Here is a 22,554-nt window from a genome sequence, read left to right as displayed (position 1 = left end):
CACCCCACACACATCCAACACAGGTGTCACTCGGTATGTGTGCCTGCTAATAAATGTGGCGGTGCGCACGTGCCCGTAGCCATTCACACCATCTGAGCAAGTGTGTCCGTGTGGTCATTGTGTCAACATGATGGGCACGGGCCCTGCAACATCACAGTGTGCTGTATTCATCGGACGTTACCATGTCACCTCAGCGTTGGCAGTGACCCTGGACATGTAGCTTCGCACGCACCCCCCTGCATGCACAAGCGGCGTGTGCAGGTCTGGTGTTCGTCAGGTCAGCGCAGGAGTGTGCTGATTCGGCAAGGGGAGCAGGGCGTGGCTCGGACCTGGCCTTGGACAGGATGTGCGGTAAGTGTGTTTCTGTGTTGGGGTATTGTCGCCACCAGGGCCACAGTAGGTGATGTTGCACTGTGGCATGCACCAGGAGAGCGGGCCTGCATGTATGGGGACATGCAGGAGTGCAAGACCGCTCGGGGTCTTGGCACATGCATGCCAAGTGTTATGTGTATCAGACATGCAGATGCATGAGAAAGTTGCCTGGCCTCAGTCGCTGCACGATCACAGCCAGCCATGGGCTGTATACCTGTGTCCACCCAGTCCGGACCATTGGCCTACACTCACGTTGCCGCACACCTTCAAAGGCCAGCGTCACGGTGTTGTTAGCAAGCCGCTGGACATGCGTGGACAGGCATTACAATGGTGTGCCGTAGGAGTGCACGTGATGCACCCGTGCAGCGCACACAAGTGTGGGGGCTCGTGGGAGGGAGGAGCAGTTGCGTGTCAACGTAACACACAGTCAGGCCGCTCATGTGCCACGTGCTTGGCATATCTTCCATGATTCCCAGGGTCACAGACATCCCACCACACCCACGACGGGCCTCTGTACATCTCCTTTATGCATGCAGATGATAAAGTTACTGTAGGGATGAAAGGTCCTTTGTCTGAACTACCAGGCGGTAGCACATCTGCAGCTCCGAGCAGGAACTTGCATGTGGCCAGCACCCACTGACAGATACGATAGCATTTGCTTGCGACTCCCACACTATGCACTGCCCGACGTGAGACCAACGTGTACACATCCCACACGCAGATGTCCTTGGTCATAGTTAGCTTCCGTGAAATGGCCTTCACACGTACTCCCACCACACCCCAGGCCTGCACCCGTTGCACACAGACACTGCTCATTGCACCGAGCTGTGCCATTGCATCCCCAGGAATGGTGCCGGGCAAGCCAGTGCCGCTTCAAGCAAAGCCATTGACGCAATGGCAGACAATCCCGGACCCATGCTTGACTCCAGTCACGTGGACCTGTACCGTGCACGTTTGCTGCATGTACTGGGGGCACTGCCATTTGCAGTGTTGCAGATCAGTTACCGGCTGAGCTTCCGCCTTGCGGACGTCACCTGCATTCAGCCTGTGTTGCGTTGTCGCTCATGCACATTCAATGGTCCATGGATGTCTGCCTCTCCAAGGTAAAAGTAGCTGACCTGGATTATGACTTGTGTGTGCCCCCCCTGTTGGCCCACGACCAGGAGTGTCACCGTGATGCCCGTTTATGGCATGCATGGATGTTTGGCATGCACGATGGAAACTGGACCTGGGAGGTTGCACAAGTCGTCGTGTGCAGTGAGCACATTGAGCCACTCCCCGATTGGGCTTTGGTGCACATTGAGTCCAGTGGTTGGAGTCAGCACATCTGTCCGGGTCAGCTGATGGATTACGTCGACGACTTGCCAGATATGGTGGAAAACGTTCACTCATTGGAGATGGTGGCCTACGCAGCTGCATCCGCGTTCATGGATAAATGACAAGGTACCTGCAGCCACAACTGGATGTGACCCATTGCACGTGTCCCGATGCCTGGTTGCATGTTGTGAATCTGGTCACATGTCCCAAGACGACAGTGAACATGGCTGCATTGGCCTGGACTCATGATCCAGGCGCGGACAACCAAAGGGGGTTGGTACTAACTTGTGTTGGTGATGGACTCCCCGAGGTGTACATGGGCACTTTCCTACCTTCATCATTCAGACATGCTGCTGCATTGGTCTGCATATCGTGGCACTTCTGATAAAGTTTCCGCACTTTCACTTATCTCCAACTGTGTTGTGTCTTGATTTGTATGCCAATGTGTCACGGACTCTCTGGCTCCCTGCCATACGTGCATTGCTGCACCATCAGGACTGTGGGTTTGTACTTGTGCATTCTCATGTCCCTGTTTCGTGCTTAGCCAGATGCGTATGGATGTTTACCAGCCACAGACGGGTGCACTTGTGTCCTGTGTTCGGTTGTGCAAATGTTTGTGTTTGTGCCACATTGTGTTCGATGTTGGGGTGCCCTGCTTCCTATGTGTGTGTGCTGCATTGTGTGTGAGATGTCCCCTCAGCTCTGATTTGGCTCACCCTTCTCCCTTTCAGGCAGTGTGGTTTTCACTTCTGTGCTTGTTCGGTGGTGTGATATTGCCGGGTTGTGTGACTTATGCTCCAGGTTAGTGTTGTTACTCTTGGGCATGTTTTGTCTGCAGTTGTGCTGTGCTTAATTGTGCATGTTTGCCATTGTGCCCATCTCCCCCCGTCCCCCCAGTCCTTGCTGGTTCCTCTCCCTGTTGCTGTTGAGTCTGTTTTTTTGGGCAGTTTCCGGACCCGAAGTCCTGCCACCATCTCCAGACTGATGTGGTGGACACCATTTCCTTCATGTCATCCAGCTCCTGGTGTGGCACTGGTCTCCCACATCAGGTGTGCATTGTTGCCTTCTTATTGTTAGTGTTTTTACTGCTTGTTTGTGCCTTTTGCTTCATTCCAGATGTTCTGGTTTTCTTCCATTGTCCTCCTCTGCTCTCAGGCTGCATTCACCTTGTCCAAGATGGCCTGCCATGTACAATGTTTTGTAGCCATTGGGGCTTGTGGGGTTGTCGGCTGGCTTGGGTTGCCTCCATTGTGCTTGGCTGTTGTTTTCTGTTTGGTTTGTCTTTCTTCTTCATACTTTTGTTGTGCTTATTCCCACCTGCCGTGTGTGTCGCGAGCCTGGTGGTGCTTATCCCTGCTTTCCTCATCGCATGTTTTTTTGTGTTGTGGTTTTTGTTTTTATCTCCGTTGAGGTGGTGGTATCGCGGACATTGGCCGCGTTTTCGGTGGACTATCGCATGGTACCGCCGTGTTGTGAATTCCACGTTGGTACGGGGTTATTTTCCTGCGATATGCTGCAATGTGTAAAGTAGCATTAGCATTTTTTGGTGATGTTTAGCACACGTTCTTGTGAATATACCCCTATATTGCTTCGCTTCGCCTCAGTTGGATTACCTACCTCTGGAGAAATCGTCAGCGCCTATATTATGCAGTGCATTGAAAAACATGGACTACTCGGACCTCACACCAGGAGGTGATTGTATCAGTGGTGTCACACAATCATTTATTGTACCTTTGTGTGTGTTGTAAAGAGCAATGACACCCTATACTAGGATGAGTAGTGCTATAACATAATTTAGTAAAAAATATTAGGTGCCCTTTAAATCAATATTTGTATAATCACTCACAGATTTGCAAATATTGCATTCTTTCAGTGCAAGCACATCTCTTACATAGGGAATTGAGCAGAGGTAAAAACATGACTCCAACAGTTTCTCTGAAATACTTGTAAAGTGGTAACATGTTGTGTGATCTGTGTTTGCTTCCACTGCATTGGCGTCTATGTGTTAGGCTCCAGATAGCTCCCAGCCAGGGCGACACTTGAACAAAGGGAGGACTGTTGGCCCTTTAAATCAGGCCTTTGTTTTCAGCACAGCTGAAATCTAAAATCAGACAGCCCCCTCCAGAAGAGGATGCAGTCACCGGGGCTCTGTTGAATGTCTCAAAGTGTTGCAACAACAACACCAGGACAAAGTCAGCATGTTTCCCTTTGTCAGCCAAACAGCTGCCAGAACACGGATCGGGCGCGATCCGCGCACTTTTCAGCACTGTTTTGCCATGTTTTGCAGCCATCTCTTCCTGACACATCTTTAGGATTCTCCCCACCGTGGCACAGAAATGTGTCACTCATGCTCCCACCTTGTCAAGAGTTGTGTTCATTTACAGTACATTGGCATCTTGTCCTCTTGACTGCCTCACCTACCAATGGCTCAAAATTCAGTTGCCAGGAGGGCGCTCAGCAGTGCTTAATTTGAGCCGGTTGTTGCAGGTGCTCGGCACCAGCACTTAATTGTCAACACCAGTATTTATGACAATCTACCACATGGTGGCATTGTTTGTCTAAATTAGAGATGAACACGACAACAGTTGTTAATTAATTTAACATACATTAAAATTGACTAATACTTGCCACCCAGGCCATTCTTGAGGCTTTGAGAAATCTGAAATGTACGCTTGTAGGGTTTGATGTTTAGTAGTTGTGTTGGTACTGTCCTTGGTGGCGTAGGCAAGGGCAATGGGTGAAATGGCCTCCTGACGAGGGCCCTGGCACTTAATTTTGTTAACAAATTTGGCACTGGAACTCAGCTTACCTAGAATTATCTGCATGTCTCATTTATTGGGGAACAACACCGGTCCTGCTCCGCAGGAGTCTACTTAAAACCTAGAACATCTGTTTTTATTGCTACAGGTGGAGCCTGTGCTCAGTGAATGTGCTGCTAGTCTCAACACCACAGACTCTTCGCAGATGCTGCAGCGGCCACAACGCTTCCTACTTGGAAGAGAAAAAATTGAATGAGCTCCCCTCTTCTATTTGGGAAAGGACTAGCCTCCCTCAGTTTAAGAAGAAAACTCAAAGCTCGACTCTTTCAACAACCCTAATGATTTCCATTTCCATCTCTGTGTCTTCTTTTCTTGGTACAATATCTCAGCGCCAGGACGCCTTTTTCTGGGTAACTCTTCGCTGTGTAAACTTTTATGTCACAAGTGCGGTGGAGACTTCAAGATACTTCAACATAGTTCCATAATAGGCTTTTTCATGCTCAACTCTTCGGACTCTACTTCTAGTTTTTTTATCAGGCAAAATCCATGGGCTTTAGTTAGGGGCTTAAATTAGGGGCTTGAATTAGGAGTGGGTGAAGAATTCCACTCTGCTGGCAGAGTTTGCAGAGTTTTGCCCAGTTTTGCAAAGCGAGGAGGAGCAGAGTTTTTCCCTTGCACAGCTTGCTAAAGTCAAGTTGGCGAGCGCGGGCAAGAAAAATCACATGCTAGATGGTGAGATTTCTCAACGCGGGTGGTCGCTGCAGGTTACGACCGCTCATCTTGAGAAATCTGCCGCTCGAGTACAATATCTACTGGAGTGGCAGAAATAAGCAGCGCCCACATTTGCAACACGGTAGTGCAGTTTGCTGTGATTTTACAGCGCGGGACTAACTTCCGGCAATAAACATCAGTGCGAGCAGTGGAACTTAACACACTCCGCCTCTCGTGGAACTCCGCGGAGCACAGCGGAGTTTTTTCTGCGCTTTGCAAAGTTCCGCGGAGCAGAACTAAAATGTATCAGAAGACGGAGCGATACTTGCCTATACATCAAGAGCACCGTATGAAGACACTATTGGCAATTTCAAAATATCAATACCAGCAGCCTCTGGACAGGGCATTGTATACCCTCACTCATTATACCAAAGAGGCAAGTAAAGAGAGTGCCGGGGCAAGCAAAAGAGGGTAGAAAGAGAACATATGTCAGCTGGGCGGGTAAAGAGAGTGCTGGGGTTAGCAACAGAGGGTAGAAACCGATGTGTCAGCTGGGTGGGTAAAGAGAGTGCTGGGCTTAGCAAGAGAGAGTAGGAAGAGAATGTGTGTCAGCTGCACGGGTAAAGAGAGTGCTGGGGCTAGCAAGAGATAGTAGGAAGATAATTTGTCAGCTGGGCAAGTAAAAAGAGTTCTGGGGCTAGCAAGAGAAAGTTTGAATAGAACATGTGTCAGTTGGGCGAGTAAAGAGAATGCCGGGGCTAGCAAGAGAGAGTAGGAATAGAAAGTGTCAGCTGGGCGACTAAAGAGAGTGCCATGGCTAACAAGAGAGAGTAGAAAGAGAACATGTCATCTGGGCAATTAAAGAGAGTGCGGGGGCTAGCAAGAGAGGGTAGCAAGAGAACGTGTGTCAGCTAGGCAAGTAAAGAGAGTGCTAGAACTAGCACGAGAGAGTAGGAAGAGAACGAGTCAGCTTAGGAGTTAGAGAGAGTTCCAGGATCTAGCAAGGGAGATTAGGAAGAGAATGTGTGCCAGCTGGGCAGGTAAAGAGACTACCCGGACCAGCAAGAGAGAGTAGGAGGAGAATGTGTGCCAGCTGGGCAGGTAAAGAGAGTACCCGGACCAGCAAGAGAGAGTAGGAGGAGAATGTGTGTCAGCTGGGCTAGTAAAGAAAGTGTCGGCAAGGGCGGCTCCTACGCAATCGTGGAGGAGCGTTGCCCCACTGGCTTAGAGCCAGCAGGTGAAAATAAAACAATGTTCTATCAGCATTTTATTTTTCACCTGCTAGAAGAGCCAGTGTGCATAGGGTGTGGTGGGACCAGGGCCATGGGGAGGAGGAATGGTTTGTTCACTTTTAAGTGCGCATGTGTGTTTGGCCAGCCGTTTCAGCCCGGCAAAACACACAAGCGCATTTAGGTTTCTCCAACCCGACTGTATTGAGCATCTGGATTGGAGAAACAGCACAGACTCCCTGTCCTGAGCAGAGCGTCAAGCTAGCTCATAGTATGAGAGCAGCGCAGGGATTGCACCGCGAGTGTGTGATGCGACCCCAGTGCCTTCTGGGACAAGGAAGCAGCAGAACACTGAGGAGCGAGGAGCGATGCAGCCGGCAGCTTCAGGAATGTGATTCTTTTTTTATTTTTTATTATACCCTAGCAAGAGAGAGTGGAAAGAGAAAGCGTTTTGCCTGGGAACGTAAAGAGAGTACTGGGATCAGCCAGAGGCAGTGGGAAAGAGATTTTTTTTTTTTAGGTAAATATCTGCCTGAATAGAGGGACAGAAGCAATAACAGAGATAAGCTAAGATTATCCTAAAATTTCTGTAGAGACCTAAACAGTCTTTCTATGCAATAAGGCCCATCCTCGTGTTCCCATAGGCTCCTCCAAGGGTCAGCTCGCGGAGATCCGCTGGGCTAGCCGCAGTGTCCCGGGTCAGCGGCGGGAGAGGGGCCGGAAGTGACGCGGTGGCCACGCTTCTTGGATGGAAGACCCGTGTAGTATGGCTCACTCGTTCCCCAGGCAAGGTGTAGAGGGAGAAGACAGTGGGTAAGAGAAGGAGGGCATGAGTTATCATTACTATCTTGTGACTGACTATCACAGAGCACTCTCGAGCTATGTTGGTATTTTTACAGATATGTTCTGATGTCAGAATAAACTGGGAATGAAAATTAAAGTGAGTGTTTTATAGCATTACATACAAATGTAAGCCCCAGCTCTGATTCCTCACAGTAACAGGTATCACTGTCAGTGCTACTTGTCTCAGTCATGACCTGCCAGCTGAGGCTCACCATTGAGACAGGAACCATCAGGACTGCTACAATGCAAGCCGCCCATCCTATGTTGGGCACCATAATTGGGCTAGCAATCCCAGAATCCTTCCATACTAGATCAAAGGCCCAGAAAAGGCAAAGTTGGGCAGGTCTTAATGCAGAGGTAAGGACAAGTAACACTGAGGGAAATGAGGAGTACTGGTAAGTACTCGGACATTACCTGTGCGTCCCTCGTCCCAGTCATTACATGTGAGCTATACCCGGGGCCTCTGGAACTAGGCTGGATGGTTCCGTAAATTATGCGGCAAGAAAAGACATATAATGCAGCATAATGCGGTACATTTTGTGATAGTATTACTTGATTAATTTGTCATTTTTAAACTTGGTAACACTATCTGGGCATTGGTGGCATCTCACTAGCACCAGTTGAATACCCAAACCTAGCAATAAGCAACAGAAAGGTGATCCATCCAGCTTTGCAAAGGACTTTCCACTGCCCGGCAACAAATGTTGCTGCATTTTTATTAACTTTTGAGCCATTGAGCTAGAACCAAAGTTTTTTGTTAGCTAAAATCTTCAGAATATGCAGCAGGTGATAGATTATGTGGCAAATACGGCAAAAGTATAATTATGCGAAAATCGCCATGACCGCACAATCGCATAATTCCAGTCGCCCCGCCTATACCACGCAGAGGCCATTGATAATAACAAGTATGGTAAATGCATTCGGTTTTTCCTATCTGATTAATATTAAGCTGTTTTTTGTTGTAAATTGTAGCTTGCAGAGAAGTTGTACAATATAAGTTGCAGAAAGTCTGTTAAAGTGTTATGACTTCTTTATGTACAAAAAGGCAATATATTGAGCTGCTACTAGTGGCATAGAGTGTGTAAGTAATAGCAGCATTTTGAAAAATGAAATGAAAGAAGAAAATAATAGAATTAATTGATGTAATGTCAATATTATGTGTTTAGTGGAGTTCTGTCAAATTTTGTATCTAGGGCCACTGCACCTGCTGCACCATTCAAATCAAGCCCCTAGTGCCTGCAATGTAACTGCACTTGTGACTGCCTGTTTAGTAGTAAAATACAGCAATATTTGGTGTGTAGAGTTCTGATAACTTTTGGCCCAGTGTCACTGCACCTGCTGCGCCATTCAAATCAGGCCATGTTACCTGTAAGGTAACTGCATTTATTGCAATATTTGGTGTTTAGGGGTGTTCCTAGGTCTGTGGGCCCCAGTGTCACTGCACCTGCTGCACCATTGAAATCATGACTCCAGTGCTTGCAAGGTAACTGCAGTTGTGAATGCCTGTTTAGTGGTAAAATGTAGCAATTTTAGGTGTTTAGAGGAGTTCTGACAACTTTTGGCCCCGAGCCACTGCACCTGCTGCACCAGTCAACTCATGACCCTAGTGCAGGCTTCTCCAGCTAGTAGCTTGTGAGCTACTGGTATCTCTCCAGCTACCTAAATGTAACTCTCCTGTGTTCAGTCCGTTTTATTGCATGTGAAGCTTTTGCTCAGTTGAATTAATATATGTGCACCAAAATTGAAATGTGTTCATCTGAGACAAAAGTGTGTGTATTTTTTCGGTCTCTTAAACTTGTTTGGAGATAAATGGTTGATTTTCCAAAGTACTTTTGAAGCTTATATTTAAGTGATAGATCACGTGGCCCTGGTGGAAACATATCACTAATGGTGATACCTTTGCACCAGGGGTTGCAGCTGTGGCTGCTGTGTGTGACCACTGTAAAGGCATTCCACATTCACAAAACCTTTTTATGTTGCTTCTGGCAGTCTTGCCTGGTGTGATCATTGAAGTGATCATTCCTGGCAACACTACCTGGAGGAGGAGACCACTACAAGAAATCCTGCATAGGGGGGGGGGGTGGGGGGGGGCGCCAATGCAAGCTTGTCTGGTGCAGTCATTATTACAAAACTAGAAATATTAGTGGCTCTCAATGATTTTCATTGAGCAAAAGTAGCTTTTATAACAGAAAACACTGAAGACACCCGCCCTGGTGCTGGAAGGAAAACTGCAACCGTGACTGCCTGTTTGGTAGTCAAATATAGCAATATTTGGTGTTTAGTGGAATTTTGACAACTTTTAGCCCCGGTGCCACGTCACCTGCTGCACCATTCAAATCAGGATCCTGTTGTCTGCAAGATAACTGCACTTGTGACTGTCTGTTTAGTTGTACATTATAGCAATAATCTGTTTTTAGTGGGATCCCTAGAGCTTTGGGCCCCGGTGCCACTGCACCTGCTGCACCATTCAAACCAAGTCCTTTTTAACCGTACGGTGACTGCAATTGTGACCATTTTAGTAGTCAAATATACCAATATTATATAGTTACAGGAGTTTTGAGAACTTTTGGGCTTGGTGCTACTGCACCTGCTGCACCATTCAAATCATGACCCTGTTGTCTGCAAGATAACTGCACTTGTGACTGCCTGTTTAGTTGTAAATTTTAGCAATAATCTGTTTTTAGTGGGATCCCTAGAGCTTTTGGCCCCAGTGCCACTGCACCTGCTGCACCATTCAAACCAAGTCCTTTTCAACCGTACGGTGACTTCAATTGTGACCAATTTAGTAGTCAAATATACCAATATTATATAGTTACAGAACTTTTGGGCTTGGTGCTACTGCACCTGCTGCACCATTCAAATCATGACCCTGTTGTCTGCAAGGTAACTGCACCTGTGGCTGCCTGTCTAGTGGTAAAATATAGCATAGCTCTTCTATATTCACTTTATTTTTAATCTGCGTTTCAACATTTAGAATTTGATCATAATGCCCAATTAAGTTGAACAAAATCAATCCGATAATGACTACAAACGTGCAATGAAAAGTACTGAGGCATGAATAGGAAATTCCACAAATGTTCTGAGGTTGAAACATCTGCTTTACACAACTAAGTAACAAAAAGCAAGCATTCCAGCATTCTGTTAGAAGCTGTTTGCCTTTTCTGTGGGAAGAGATCTTATCTTGACAGTGAATGGGGCTTAAACAGTGTGAACAGCTTTAGTGGAAGTATCGCAAATGTGTGCAGCCAGGGAAGTAAAAAAAACGTTCTACACAAAAGCGAATTAACACAGTCACTTGGCTATGGGAATGGAAAACGGCCCCCTTTTAAGTTATATTAAATACAACAGTTTTCACAAGCACAGCGCAAGCACTGTGCAAGTGAAACCTAAAAAGGATTAGAATCACTCAACTGCAATAATGCACAAGTTTAATGTACGATAGTGAAAGCCTTCCACCGTAACTTCTTCACGACTAACATGATACAATTCATATTTTAAAGCCAAAAGAACCCGTGAGCCAAAATGATATCTAATATCTCAAGTTTCTGCGACTGATAATGTCTCACAAAAGCATGTTCTGCAGCCCGTGTCCAAGCCTTACATATCTACAGCAGAGTCTCCATGAAATTCTGCAAAGAAATGAGTTGATGCTCCTTGTAGAACTTCCTTGAACTTCACATGGAAGAGTCTCATTTTGTTCTGGATAAGCCATTGCGGTGGTAGATTTGATCTACCAGCTCAGAATCCGTGTAGGCGCCCTCCTACTTTTCCCCGGGAGGCCAAAAGTTGCAAACAAATGATCTGGCTGTCTGAATCCACTGTTTCTGTCAAGATACATTGACAAAGCTCTTTTAACATCCAGCACATGCAGTGATTCCTTCTCAGCAGAAGTAGGAGAAGGAAATAAAGTCGGAAGGACTCTATCCGGGGCAACATGAAAAGAAGAATGAATTTTAGGGATAAAAGAAAGGTCAGGTTTTAGTAGCACACCATCCTCAAAGAATATCACATAAGGACAGCGTAAAGCCGAAAGATCACCTACCAAGTGATCCGAAGTTCTAGCATTTAAAGAGAGACATTTTAGATCCACAGAGTGCAAGGGTTCAAAGGGATGTGATTGGGGATTTTGAGTACCAGTGGACCCAAGACGGACAGGTAGGATGAGAAGGAGGCAACTTAAGAACAACATGTTAGCATCCTTTGTGAACAACCTTATAAGTGAACCTTTGACTCTTCCAAGTGGAAAGTGACAAATTAGGATGGAAACCATCTCATACATAATTCAGAGCAGCAGAAAGAGAAACTGATACAGCGTCGGAGAATGGGAGAAAAAACACTTGTGGAAGAAATTCCAAAGCCTGGGATAGGATATTAGAGTTAAAGCACTTTAGGATTCTGCCTGGCTTCTGCCAGATGAGGAAGAAGGTCTTTGCTCTCTAGGTTCAATCTTTCAACCTCTGGGCTGACAGGGATAGTTTGAGAGGTGGAAACAGATTTGGGGATCTGAGTGGAGAAGAAAAAGCAGAAAGCACCCAAAGAGGATCGACAGTCAGAGAGCCCAATTCACAAAGGTAAGCTTAGACCAAAAGTCTAACATTACTACGTTTCAGAATTCAAACAGGTACATTTAGGCCGAAAGTCTAACTTGACTTCTTTTTGGAATTCACAAAGGTAAACTTAGACCAAACGTCTAACTTTACATCTTTTTGGAATTCACAAAGGTAAATTTAGGCTGTAAGTCTAACTCTACTTCTTTTTGGAATTCACACAGGTAAACTTAGACCAAACGTCTAACTTTACTTATTTTTGAAATTCACAAAGGTAAACTTTACTAGTAGTCACTTACCTTTGTAATTATCTTCGAGTAGTAATTTGTGAATACCGAAAAGTAGTAAAGTTACACAACAGTGTGAGTTTACCTTTGTGAATCGGGCCCAGAGATTTTGGATAAGAGAACCAAGGTCGATGTGGCCAGAAGGGCACAATCAGTCTCACCTCCGCTCCCTTCTCCTGAATCTTGCAAAGGAGTGAAATAACTCTTGGTGATTTATCGGTGGCCAGCTTATAGTCAACGTATAGATGCCTAATGAGGTTTTAAGACAATTTCCATTTTGTTTTAGGTGTTAGAACAGATAAACTGGCATGAGATATCAGCGTCCCAATGAACCCCCAAAAAGTGAAAAACTGTGGGTGAGCCCCCAAAAGGGGTCTCTTTGCAACACAAACGTAATGCTTATAATTATATATATTTTTTGCGAGTTGATTAGCGGTACAGAGAACATTTAATATGAGTAAATACATTTAATAGTGTGGCTTAAGCATTCACTAAACATGAAAAAACACTGAAATCTGTTTTAAATACAACAGTACAAAATAATTTTCCTTTGGGCCATTAAATATTAAAATAATATTTATAATAAAGATTAAATATTAAAATCAGCTTGACTTAAAAAAATATCTTCCCAGAATCTCTTCTCTCATCCACATCTATTTATACCGACTATTTCCATGGCTTCATATTTCTTAATTACATTTTGTTTTATTGTGCTGCAATTAATAATTTAGCAACTGTATATACAGCCCGGACGAGAAACCCCAGCCGTACGCCAGCTGTAATGCTAATAGATATCTAAGAGTTTCTTTTATAGCTAAAATAAAATGACACGCAGATAGTATCTAAAATAAAATGACACTGATATCTAAAATAAAATGACATGATAGTATCTTAAATAAAATGACACGGACAGTATCTAAAATAAAATGACATGCGGCTAGTGTGTTGTGCCTACAAGTGTTTCCCACTTCAAGGAAACCGGCCCCATCTTTGGTATACAACAACTGTACACGAGCCGCTCTCCTGACCTAGTTGGATCCTTATACCTCTCATCCAGGAAAGTTATTCACAGAGTAAGGCCCAATAAAAGAGGTAAGAAACCTCGAGTCAGTCTTTCAGACCAGACTTCACGACCACCGCTGTTGGAATCAACTCATGTGGTTCTGCGGCCCCGTATCTAAGCCAGAGGTAGCCCACTTCTTTCTGTGAATTTGCTGTTTGTCTTCTGGTAAGATCTCTAGGCTGCTACTAGCTTTGCAATTGTCCAATGTGTCCTGGTTCCTTTCTGACCCCCAGAATCTCTTGTCCTTCTTGAAGGGAAGGCACTGCCACCTTCTTATCTCCCCAATTCAACAAGAGTCTGAAGGGGAGACACCAGTGGAGGGCAGTTTTTTCGTGTCAAAAGGGCTCTGTGATTGGGTGGAATTCTCTGCATTGCAGAGGGGTCCTGAAAGGGTTGGAGTTTGTGACTCTGTGGATGACTGTTGCCTCCATTTGTATCGCCTTCTTGATTTTTTCCTTTTCTTCAGAAAGATGGACTGCTGTTAGACTATCAGGTGGGACGTCTCTGCAATCGTAGAGACTTTACCCTTTGGGTCTAATCTAGACAGATGGGTGGGTCTTCTGGACAGTTCCTGGTTGAGCGAAGCCGATCTTAGATGGATGCAAGTATGTGCACCTCCCTTGCTTCATGTGGGAGCCTGTATACTCCAGCGTTATTTCATCTGGAACAGTTCTCTTGGTCTTCTTGGTGTGCTTGGCTCTCTGTGCTCTGTTTTATAGTTGTTGCATTTTTATCCGGATTTTAGCCTGTTGTTCTAATCTTTTTTCGATAGTCCGCTCCTCTCTAGGCAAGGCTTCTAGTAAGGACTTTGAACACGGAGCACACACTTGTGCGTGTGCTTTTTTTTTTTTTGCTCACGCTATTGGCCTTTGCGTGCGTCTTTCTGAGAAAGACAGCACGCAATTGGCTAAAGGCGGGTGCATGTCCCACCTTCGCTCTCCCCTGGCCTAGGGAGCTCGGGAGCAAGCAGCGGCCCCGCACCTTGCAGCTGCATTTCTGACATTTCCTTATTTCTCCTAAGATTCAGTCCCTGTGAGTACACGTGGAATGTACGTTTAATACACACGCAAAGAGCGCGGGCCACTGCCCTGAGAGAGCACACCAGACCTCTCTAGGTCGTCCACTCTATGACCTTTCTATGTGATCTCTGACAGTCACTTTTAACAGTAGTTCCCTCTTGAGCATCTTTCTCCGGTGCGTCTGGTGCACCTGAGAATGCAACAATTTCACATAGTGTTCTTTCTCTTTAGGTATTTTCTTTTATTAATCCGAATGGATGTATTTTATTATTGTGATTGTATTTTCTTGCTGATTATTTTTAATGTGAATACACTTTTTAATAAATTTTGGATACACTGTATGGATTGAAGTCTCTTATCTTTTTTTTTATGCGGTTGTTTTTTGGGTTCATATTTGGGTCCATAGTTGGGCCGGTACTGTTGTGCCCTTTGGTTTGTATAAATGTGGACAGGTGTATGTATGATACAGTATTACACATTATATGAGAGGAAGACTTTTATGCTTATCCAAGATATTCTTCTCTTTATACTTACTTAAGGAACCCAGTCTCTTGGCTAGTGGGGTCGCTCCCTATTTTTTATACAAGGGTCTCTTTGGACCAGCCCTAAAGATTACAGCTGATGGAGAAGTGACTGGGCAGATGTGGTAGCCTCGAACATGGACAGCAAATCAACAAGTACCTGGGGTAGAAGTAGTGACGTCATGATCCTTTTGACCCCTGGTGGTACCACCTCATTGACCCCAGCCCACGCTTATCCAGCTCCCATCATGCATCTGCTACAAAGTAAGATTATTAATCATGGCTCTTAGAGGCCCACTTAATCCTTGTTTCTGAAGCTGTGTTGACGACCACCAAGACTAAGTGTAGGGGGAGCAGTGCTGTACTAAAGGACAGGCTCTGGGCAGCTGGCACCCCCAGACTGTCCCTCACTGAGCCCCAGCCCCCCATGATTCATTCCATTGTTCGAGGCTCATGTGATGCCTTCTCTGAGGCAAGATGGTCCCAGGGTGCATCCTTAGGGCACAGCTAGACTCTGGCCTGCTCGAGCATTCCAAGAGATGGCGGCCGGGGAGGGACATCTCAGGTCATCCACAGCAGCATCACTTACCCGCCGCGGTCAGAGGCACATAGGGAGCGCAGACTGAGGTACCAGCTCCCAGTCTGGGGGTACGGGATCTGCAGCTTCGTCAGGTTGCTCGTGGTGTTGACAGACAGCAGAAATCCGGCCAGAAACTCTGAAAAGCAGCAGCGGAGGCAGTCAGCAAGGGAGCTTTTTTCAAACTACTCTACTCTTAGTGCATTATTGGCTTGAGATACCGCCTTCTTGTGAGGGCTTGAACCCTTGTGGTCGAGACATACGATTCATAATGGCAAATACAGCCCCCGTTTGCAGTGGTTGCAGGTATTCCCTCCTGATCCTTTAACCTGCCTTCCAACCTAGCCAGTCAGAAACACGGACATGCCAGCCACCCAACCAGATCCACCCACTCACATGCACCCACACTAACCCGCAGCCACCCACCAAGATCCACCCACTCACATGCAACCACTCATAACTACGCACCCGATCCAAGCACTCACCCGCACCCATTCTCATTAATGTCCACCCAAGCCTTCTGAACAACCCCTTGGGTGTCCCATGGAAGATGGGCCCTCTTGTTCTATCACTCCACTATCTGGACCAGCCTACTGTTTATCTGAGGCTAGACCACCACCTCCCCATGTCATGAGACCCCCAGCCAGGCCACCGGCGCTCCCCCAACACCTCCACATGTCATGAGACCCCCAGCCAGGCCACCGGCGCTCTCCCAACACCTCCACATTTCATTAGACCCCAGCCAGGCCACCGGAGCTCCCCCAACACCTCCACATGTCATGAGACCCCCAGCCAGGCCAATGGGGCTCTCCCAACACCTCCTCATGTCATGAGACCCCCAGCCAGGGCACCGGGGCTCTCCCAACACCTCCACATGTCATGAGACCCCCAGCCAGGCCACCGGGGCTCCCCCAACACCTCTACATGTCATGAGACCCCCAGCCAGGCCACCGGTGCTCTCCCAACACCTCCACATGTCATGAGACCTCAAGCCAGGTCACCGGTGCTCTAACATAGAATTGTTTGAGTTAACAACTCTCATTATGACCCCGTGACCTGCTGTGTGTCCAAAAGCAGATTCTCTCACTTGCTGGTGTGGGAATGTACTGTGCACTATGTATGCACAACCAGTAAACTAAAAGAAATACATATATTGGCATCCTTTGACCTTTCCCTTACACATACAAGCTCTTGTGCACACACACAAGTCTATGAAAGCAAAAGACCATGCACGCATGCGCACAAGCATCCATGTGCACACTTACGCATGTATTGTGATGTGGTGCAGAAGGCTCTAGGTCCCTGCACCAGAGTGATGGAAGGGCCAAACACCGGACACCACTTTCGGTCAGGGAAGTGGTTGGGGCAGTGCCAGGTGAGCATGGAGGAAGTAGGACGTGCCTGCAAGCAGACGAGACAACACGGAAGAATAAGAAACTGAAGACCATACCTGTGTCCTGGTAATACTTGGGATATGTGAGACACGACATCTGGCGTCACAGAGGTGGGATCAAAATCGCCACCAGGTGCGCATGTCCGTGTCCCCCACGAATTACAGAAGAAAATGGAGCCAGGAGCCCGCCCTGGTTTGCCTGCCAAAAAAAACGCGAAGTCAGGAGCCTACCTCAGTCGCAGGAAGAAGAATGGAGCCAGGAGCACACCCTGGTGTGCATGCCAAAAGAAATCCAGCGACGTCAGGAACCCACCCTGGTCGCCTCAAGTAAAGGAAAGCGGTAAGAGGCCCCCGCCACCACCCCATGACAAGCCGTGTACACAACTGTGCCTGCAGCTGGCCAAAGAACAAAGAGAAAGCCCTGAGCCTCCCGCATAGATTTTGAGACGAAATCTCGTGAGAACTCAGGGGGCATCTTAAATTCAGGCAAAACTGGCCAATAGCAAGCAGGGAAACACCGGAGGCCATCTTGAAGTCATGTAAAGCTAAGAAACAGGAAATATCGCTTACACAAGACCTTGGCGGCCATCTTGAAGTCAAGCAAAAGGGCCAATAGGCATCAAGGAAGGCTTGGCTGCCATTTTGAAGTCTGGCAAGTGTAAAAAAACACTGGAAACACACAGAAAGTGGAAATAAAAAGGAAGTAAAGTCACATAAAGAGTAAAATAGTACAAATAAAGAGAAATGTATATAAGAAAGAATGGCAAGCATATTAAAAAGGAGCAGGCCCGCATGACAACAATCATGACGGAGAAAGGAAATGACAGCACCACCGCAAATGTAATTTCCAGAGACCACTACCGTTTAGCCTGTCGGACTCACAGATGAGAGGCATTCGCTGGGAGAGATGGGTTAGACAATTCAAACACTATATATGTGGCACATGCAAAGAGTACACGGACCAGCAAAACATAAACTTGTTTAAAGATTTTGTGGGCGATGAGATTGAAGACCTGTTTGTAACATTCCCTCCAGAACAGATATCAACATATAAAGGGCTGATAAAGTACCTCACTGACAAGTTTGACCCTCAAAGAAATGTGGACTTTGAGAGATACACATTCAACACCACATGCCAACTGGAAGAGGAGTCTCTCGATGACTTCGAAACAACACTGCGTAAACTGGTCGCATACTGCGAATTCGATAAATTTGACACGGGGCAGGCAATACGACTGCTCATCATCGAAGGATGTCAGTCAGTGGAGTTTCCTGCTCGAATACTAAAAAACCTTACACATTGAAGAAAATACTAACACTGGCCCGTGCAGAGGCCAGAGCAACAGCCCATGCCAGTCAGATGAAAAACGGGAGAGCACGGACAGTGGAACAGGACAATCACATTGCCCCGGAAGCAGAAACAAGAAAGAACCTGCTGTCGTTGTGGACTCAAATTCCCACATACTGGCATCTGCCCAGTGATAGGTCACAAGTGCCAAAAATGCAACAGAGAAAACCACTTTGCGAGTGCTAACATGAGGGGGCAATTCAAAACTGAGCGAGGGAGACCAGCGAAACAATGAACGGCGACAAGCACGTACCCACGGCACATGGACACACAATAATGCAGTCCGTCAGCTGAGTCAGATGGAGCAAATCCACAAGAGGCATCCAAACGGCTGTATCGGATGTCAAACGTACCAACAGAGGATCGCACACCTGGGCACATCCAACTGGTAGACAAACAACACATAAAGAAAACAGCAATTTGAAAATCAAGGTAGGAAATCATAGCACAAATTTTGTACTAGACAGTGGTCCCACATGCAATATTATGTGCATGTCAGAAAATGGAAAGATGAAACAAAAACCTTTGATATATATTCGTCCACTGTTGATGACTTCACATGGGGCTCAAGGAAACCAGTGGTGAACATGGGGAAGTTCATAGAGACACTAACATGCAAAGAAAGATCGATAAAAGAAGAAGTACATGTCCTACGCGGAGACATCCCAGCACTGTGTCTACTAAGCAAAGTCACAGTGCAGGTGATGGGTCTCCTACCCATGATATATCACATGTCAGAATGACACAACATTCTGTGGGAACACCCAGCAATACTACATGGACTAGGAAAACTGAGAGAAACACAAATAATGTTACACATCAACGAAGAAGTCAAGCCAGTTGCTCAGCAAAATTGAGTGCCCATACACCTGCACCCACAAGTGGAAGAGGAGATAAAAAACCTACTGGCGCAAGACATCATAGAGCCGGCACATGGACCAACTCCATGGGTATCTCCGATAGTCGCAGTACTCATAAAGAACACGTCAAAACTTAGCATTTGCGTTGACATGCGAATCCATAGCATGGCAACGGACAGGGAAAGACACCCAGGGCTTCATTTAAATGACATGATCAGCTGTCTCACTGGAGCATGTCGATCTCAAGGCTAGACCTATACAAAGGGTATCATCAACTGGAGCTTGATCCATAATCACAATACATCACGACATTCTCCACTCACAAGGGTTTCACTACAAGCGACTCGGCTTTTGAATATCATCTGCAGCCGCAATATTTCAAGAAACAGTGAGACAGGTGATCCTGCCCATAAAGAACAGCTTAAGGTACAGTGATGATATCTTGGTTTTTGGACGCTTGGATGAGGAGCACAACAAAGCCCTATGAGAGGTCTGCAGCCAATTGGAACAAGCCGGCTTGACTTTAAACGAGAAAAAATGTGAGCTGGGGAACCGATAACTAGTGTTCTTTGGACACATCTTTTCAAAAAAATGAATGAGACCAGATCCCTGCAAAATGGAAACGCTAAAAAAAACAAGACCTCCAGCAGATGTAGCATAAGTGAGGTCATTTCTTGGACAATCGAGCTACTGTGCCCGATACATAAAGAACTTTGCCACAGTGAGCACCCCACTTCGAGAACTAACGAAGCAGGGCCAAAAAATTCTCTGGACTGTTGAACGCAACAGGGCGTTTGATGCCATCAGATACGCAGTTACATCGGTAGATCCCCTCACATACTTCAACCTGTCACTATGCACTGAGCTCACTGTTCTAGCGCAACACACGCCCGTAAGAGACTTGCCCAAGCAAGTTGTTACGTATGCAAGCAAGAGCCTATCAGAGATAGAAAGGGCATACTCGCAAGGAGGAATGCTTAGCAGTAGTATGGGAGTGTGAACTCTACCACATGTTAATATATAGAAAACCATTCATCATTGTAACTGACCACCAAGCACAATTTATAATATATGGAAACCTCAACACAAACATTCCACCATGCATTGTGAGATGGGGAATATGGCTGATGGATTATGATTTCAAGATAGTGCACAAACCTGGAAAGGAACAAAACCCAGCTGACTACATGTCACGGCATCCCCTACCACAGGCACCAGAGAACACGTCCATGGCAGAGGAGTACCTAAACTTCGTGTTAAGACAAAACTTGCCCGCTCCAATAACCATTGAAGAACTGGTACGAGAGACCACAAGTGATGCCACACTGCAAGCAGTCAAAACAACAACACGGCAGCAAAGATGGAGACACGTAAACAACTGCTGTCCCATGGGAGAAGGAGTAGGAAGGGAAGAAATGCTAGTGTTCAAAAACATACAAGAAGAGCTATTGGAAACTGAAAATGGAGTTCTACTTAGAGGATCAATGATAGTTATACCAAAAACGCTGAGGAGGCAACCAATGAATTTGGTGCATGAGTCCCACAGAGGCATAGTAGCAACAAAGAAGAGGCTACGGGAAACAGTATGGTTCCCAGGCCTGCAATGATTAGTGGAAGACACACTAATGAACTGCCACCAATGCCAAGTAACAGGAAGGCAAACAAAGTCAAAACAACAACACATGTCCGACCTCCCCGGGGCAGTGTGGATGACATTGGCAGTTGATTTCTATGGGACCTGGAAACCGGCAACTACCTGCTAGTAGTTATTGATGAATACTCGAGATTCCACATTGTACAAGTGTCATCAAAATCAGCCACAGCAACGTTGCCAATATCTAATGACATATTTGCAGCATGGGGCTACCCACAAACAATGAAGACAGACAATGGGGCACCATTCTCAGGAGAGGAGTTTTGCAGATTCATGGCGTACCGGGCATACACCACAGGAAGGTAATGCCTCTGTGGCCACAAACAAATGGCATGGTAGAATGATTCATTGGAAACATCAAGAAAGAAGTCCAACGGGCCAAACTGGCGCAGATCTCCGAGAGTCAATCACTGTGCCAAATACTAAGAGACCACAGAATCACCCCACTCAGTTCCACGGGACGATGCCCAGCAGAAAGGGTGTTGGGAAGAACAAGCAGGAAGAGATTGTTCCAGCTGGGGGCAAAAGAACCACCAGAACACAACACAATTGTCGCACGAAATCAAGTAGCTAAGAAAACAAGCATTTGCAATGCAATAGGTCTCGCATGTACGGGTGTTTGAGCTATTGGCATTGTAAATGACAATGCCCTTTATTTATATGTTTTTAAAACACATAAATAAAAGGAATTATTATTTACAATGCCAATAGCTAAAACTCTTGCAAATGCGAGACCTATTGCTATTTGAAAAAATAGTGCTCGAAGGCTGTAATTAAAGCCTACCGATTAACAACACTCGTAACAGGGGGTGCCACCATGGGAGGTTACAAAATGAGACAAAGCGGTACTAAGGAGGGACTCCTACTCTAATTGAACAATGAACAGCCACAGTTTACAGTGGTACAGCGCTGGCTACTCACAGTTCCACAGGGTGACTGCTGAGTAAACGGCGCAGTTTTTATTTAGAAGAAAAAGCCACGTCACTGTGGTCACTCCTGCCCAGAGAGTCTGGCTCCAGGCCACACTGGTCATCATTAGTACGACTTGCAACTATAAATATCAACTGGTCGGTTTGGTGACTTACTGGTACAGTATCTAAGTCTACTAATAGTAGTACTATCGCCCCCAAATCTCTCCACCCAGTACAAATAACACTGTACGGGCATTGGTTGCACCTCATTAGTAGCAGTTTATCACCCACATATACAAATAAGCAACAAAAAGGTGACCAGTCCAGGTTTGCAAAGGGCCTTCCGCTGCGCATGAACTCGTGTTGCTGAATTTTTTTTCCCTTCTGAGCTAGAAACATTTTTTTTGTTAAAAACTGTAGATTACGCAGCAGATGATGGATTGCTTGGCAAATGTGGCAAATCAATGATCATGTGGCCGCACAATCGCATATTTTCAGTGGCCCTACCAATAGCAAAACCAATCCAACCGTAGGAGCTATAATCCAAGATGCCTCTGTGTTGTGCCACACCAAAGAAGTTATAATAAATAGCACCAGCTAAAATTAACCCTGTAACTATTCTGTGCCATACTACAACGGTTCAGCCAAACCGCCAGCTACTGTACATCAAGATGCCACTGCGCTATTCCACTGTAGTACAACCTAACCCATTCCCCCGAGGGCATCATTTCAGGTTCAACCTCACAAGAAATCATTTGTTTCTTGTTTGTCTTTTAAGATGGGGACACTCCGACACCAAAGCCTATAGGTGAGGGGGGCAACAAACGACACCCCATTGAGCAACAAGTTGCTACATGCAGAGAGAAATATGTTGTTCTGTTACTGGGTTTTCAGTTATCCTAGTGCATTCTGGGATTTGTAGTATTAGTGGCATAGATGGTTCTGCAGCCCCTCACCTCGCTTTGGAAAAGACAGTATTGATTTCTGCAAACCCCACCCTGAAAACTCTACCGCAGCCTCTGGTGAAACAGCGGTTCTGAAGTAGCGAATCACACAAGCTCGGGAAAGTGAAGCCAGGACAGAGGGGCGACACGGAGTTACTGAAGGAAAACACTACTATGAAAAAAGCAAATGGCTGCTCAC

General features: G+C 46.2%; 1 protein-coding gene across 1 annotated transcript in view; it reads right to left on the bottom strand.

Moving 5' to 3' along the window:
• The window catches only part of TMEM8B (transmembrane protein 8B), a 707,705-nt gene that overhangs the window by 101,671 nt on the left and 583,480 nt on the right, over positions 1-22,554 (bottom strand). The window contains exon 8 of the mRNA XM_085640668.1: positions 15,258-15,384. Coding sequence (XP_085496794.1) covers positions 15,258-15,384 — 127 coding nt within the window. The remainder of the gene's footprint in view (positions 1-15,257; positions 15,385-22,554) is intronic.

The sequence above is a fragment of the Triturus cristatus genome, chromosome 2_1, assembly GCF_964204655.1.
Source record: "Triturus cristatus chromosome 2_1, aTriCri1.1, whole genome shotgun sequence".
Taxonomy (NCBI): domain Eukaryota; kingdom Metazoa; phylum Chordata; class Amphibia; order Caudata; family Salamandridae; genus Triturus; species Triturus cristatus.
The sequence above is the reverse complement of the archived record's forward strand: the minus strand, read 5'-3'. Positions and strand labels throughout refer to the sequence as shown.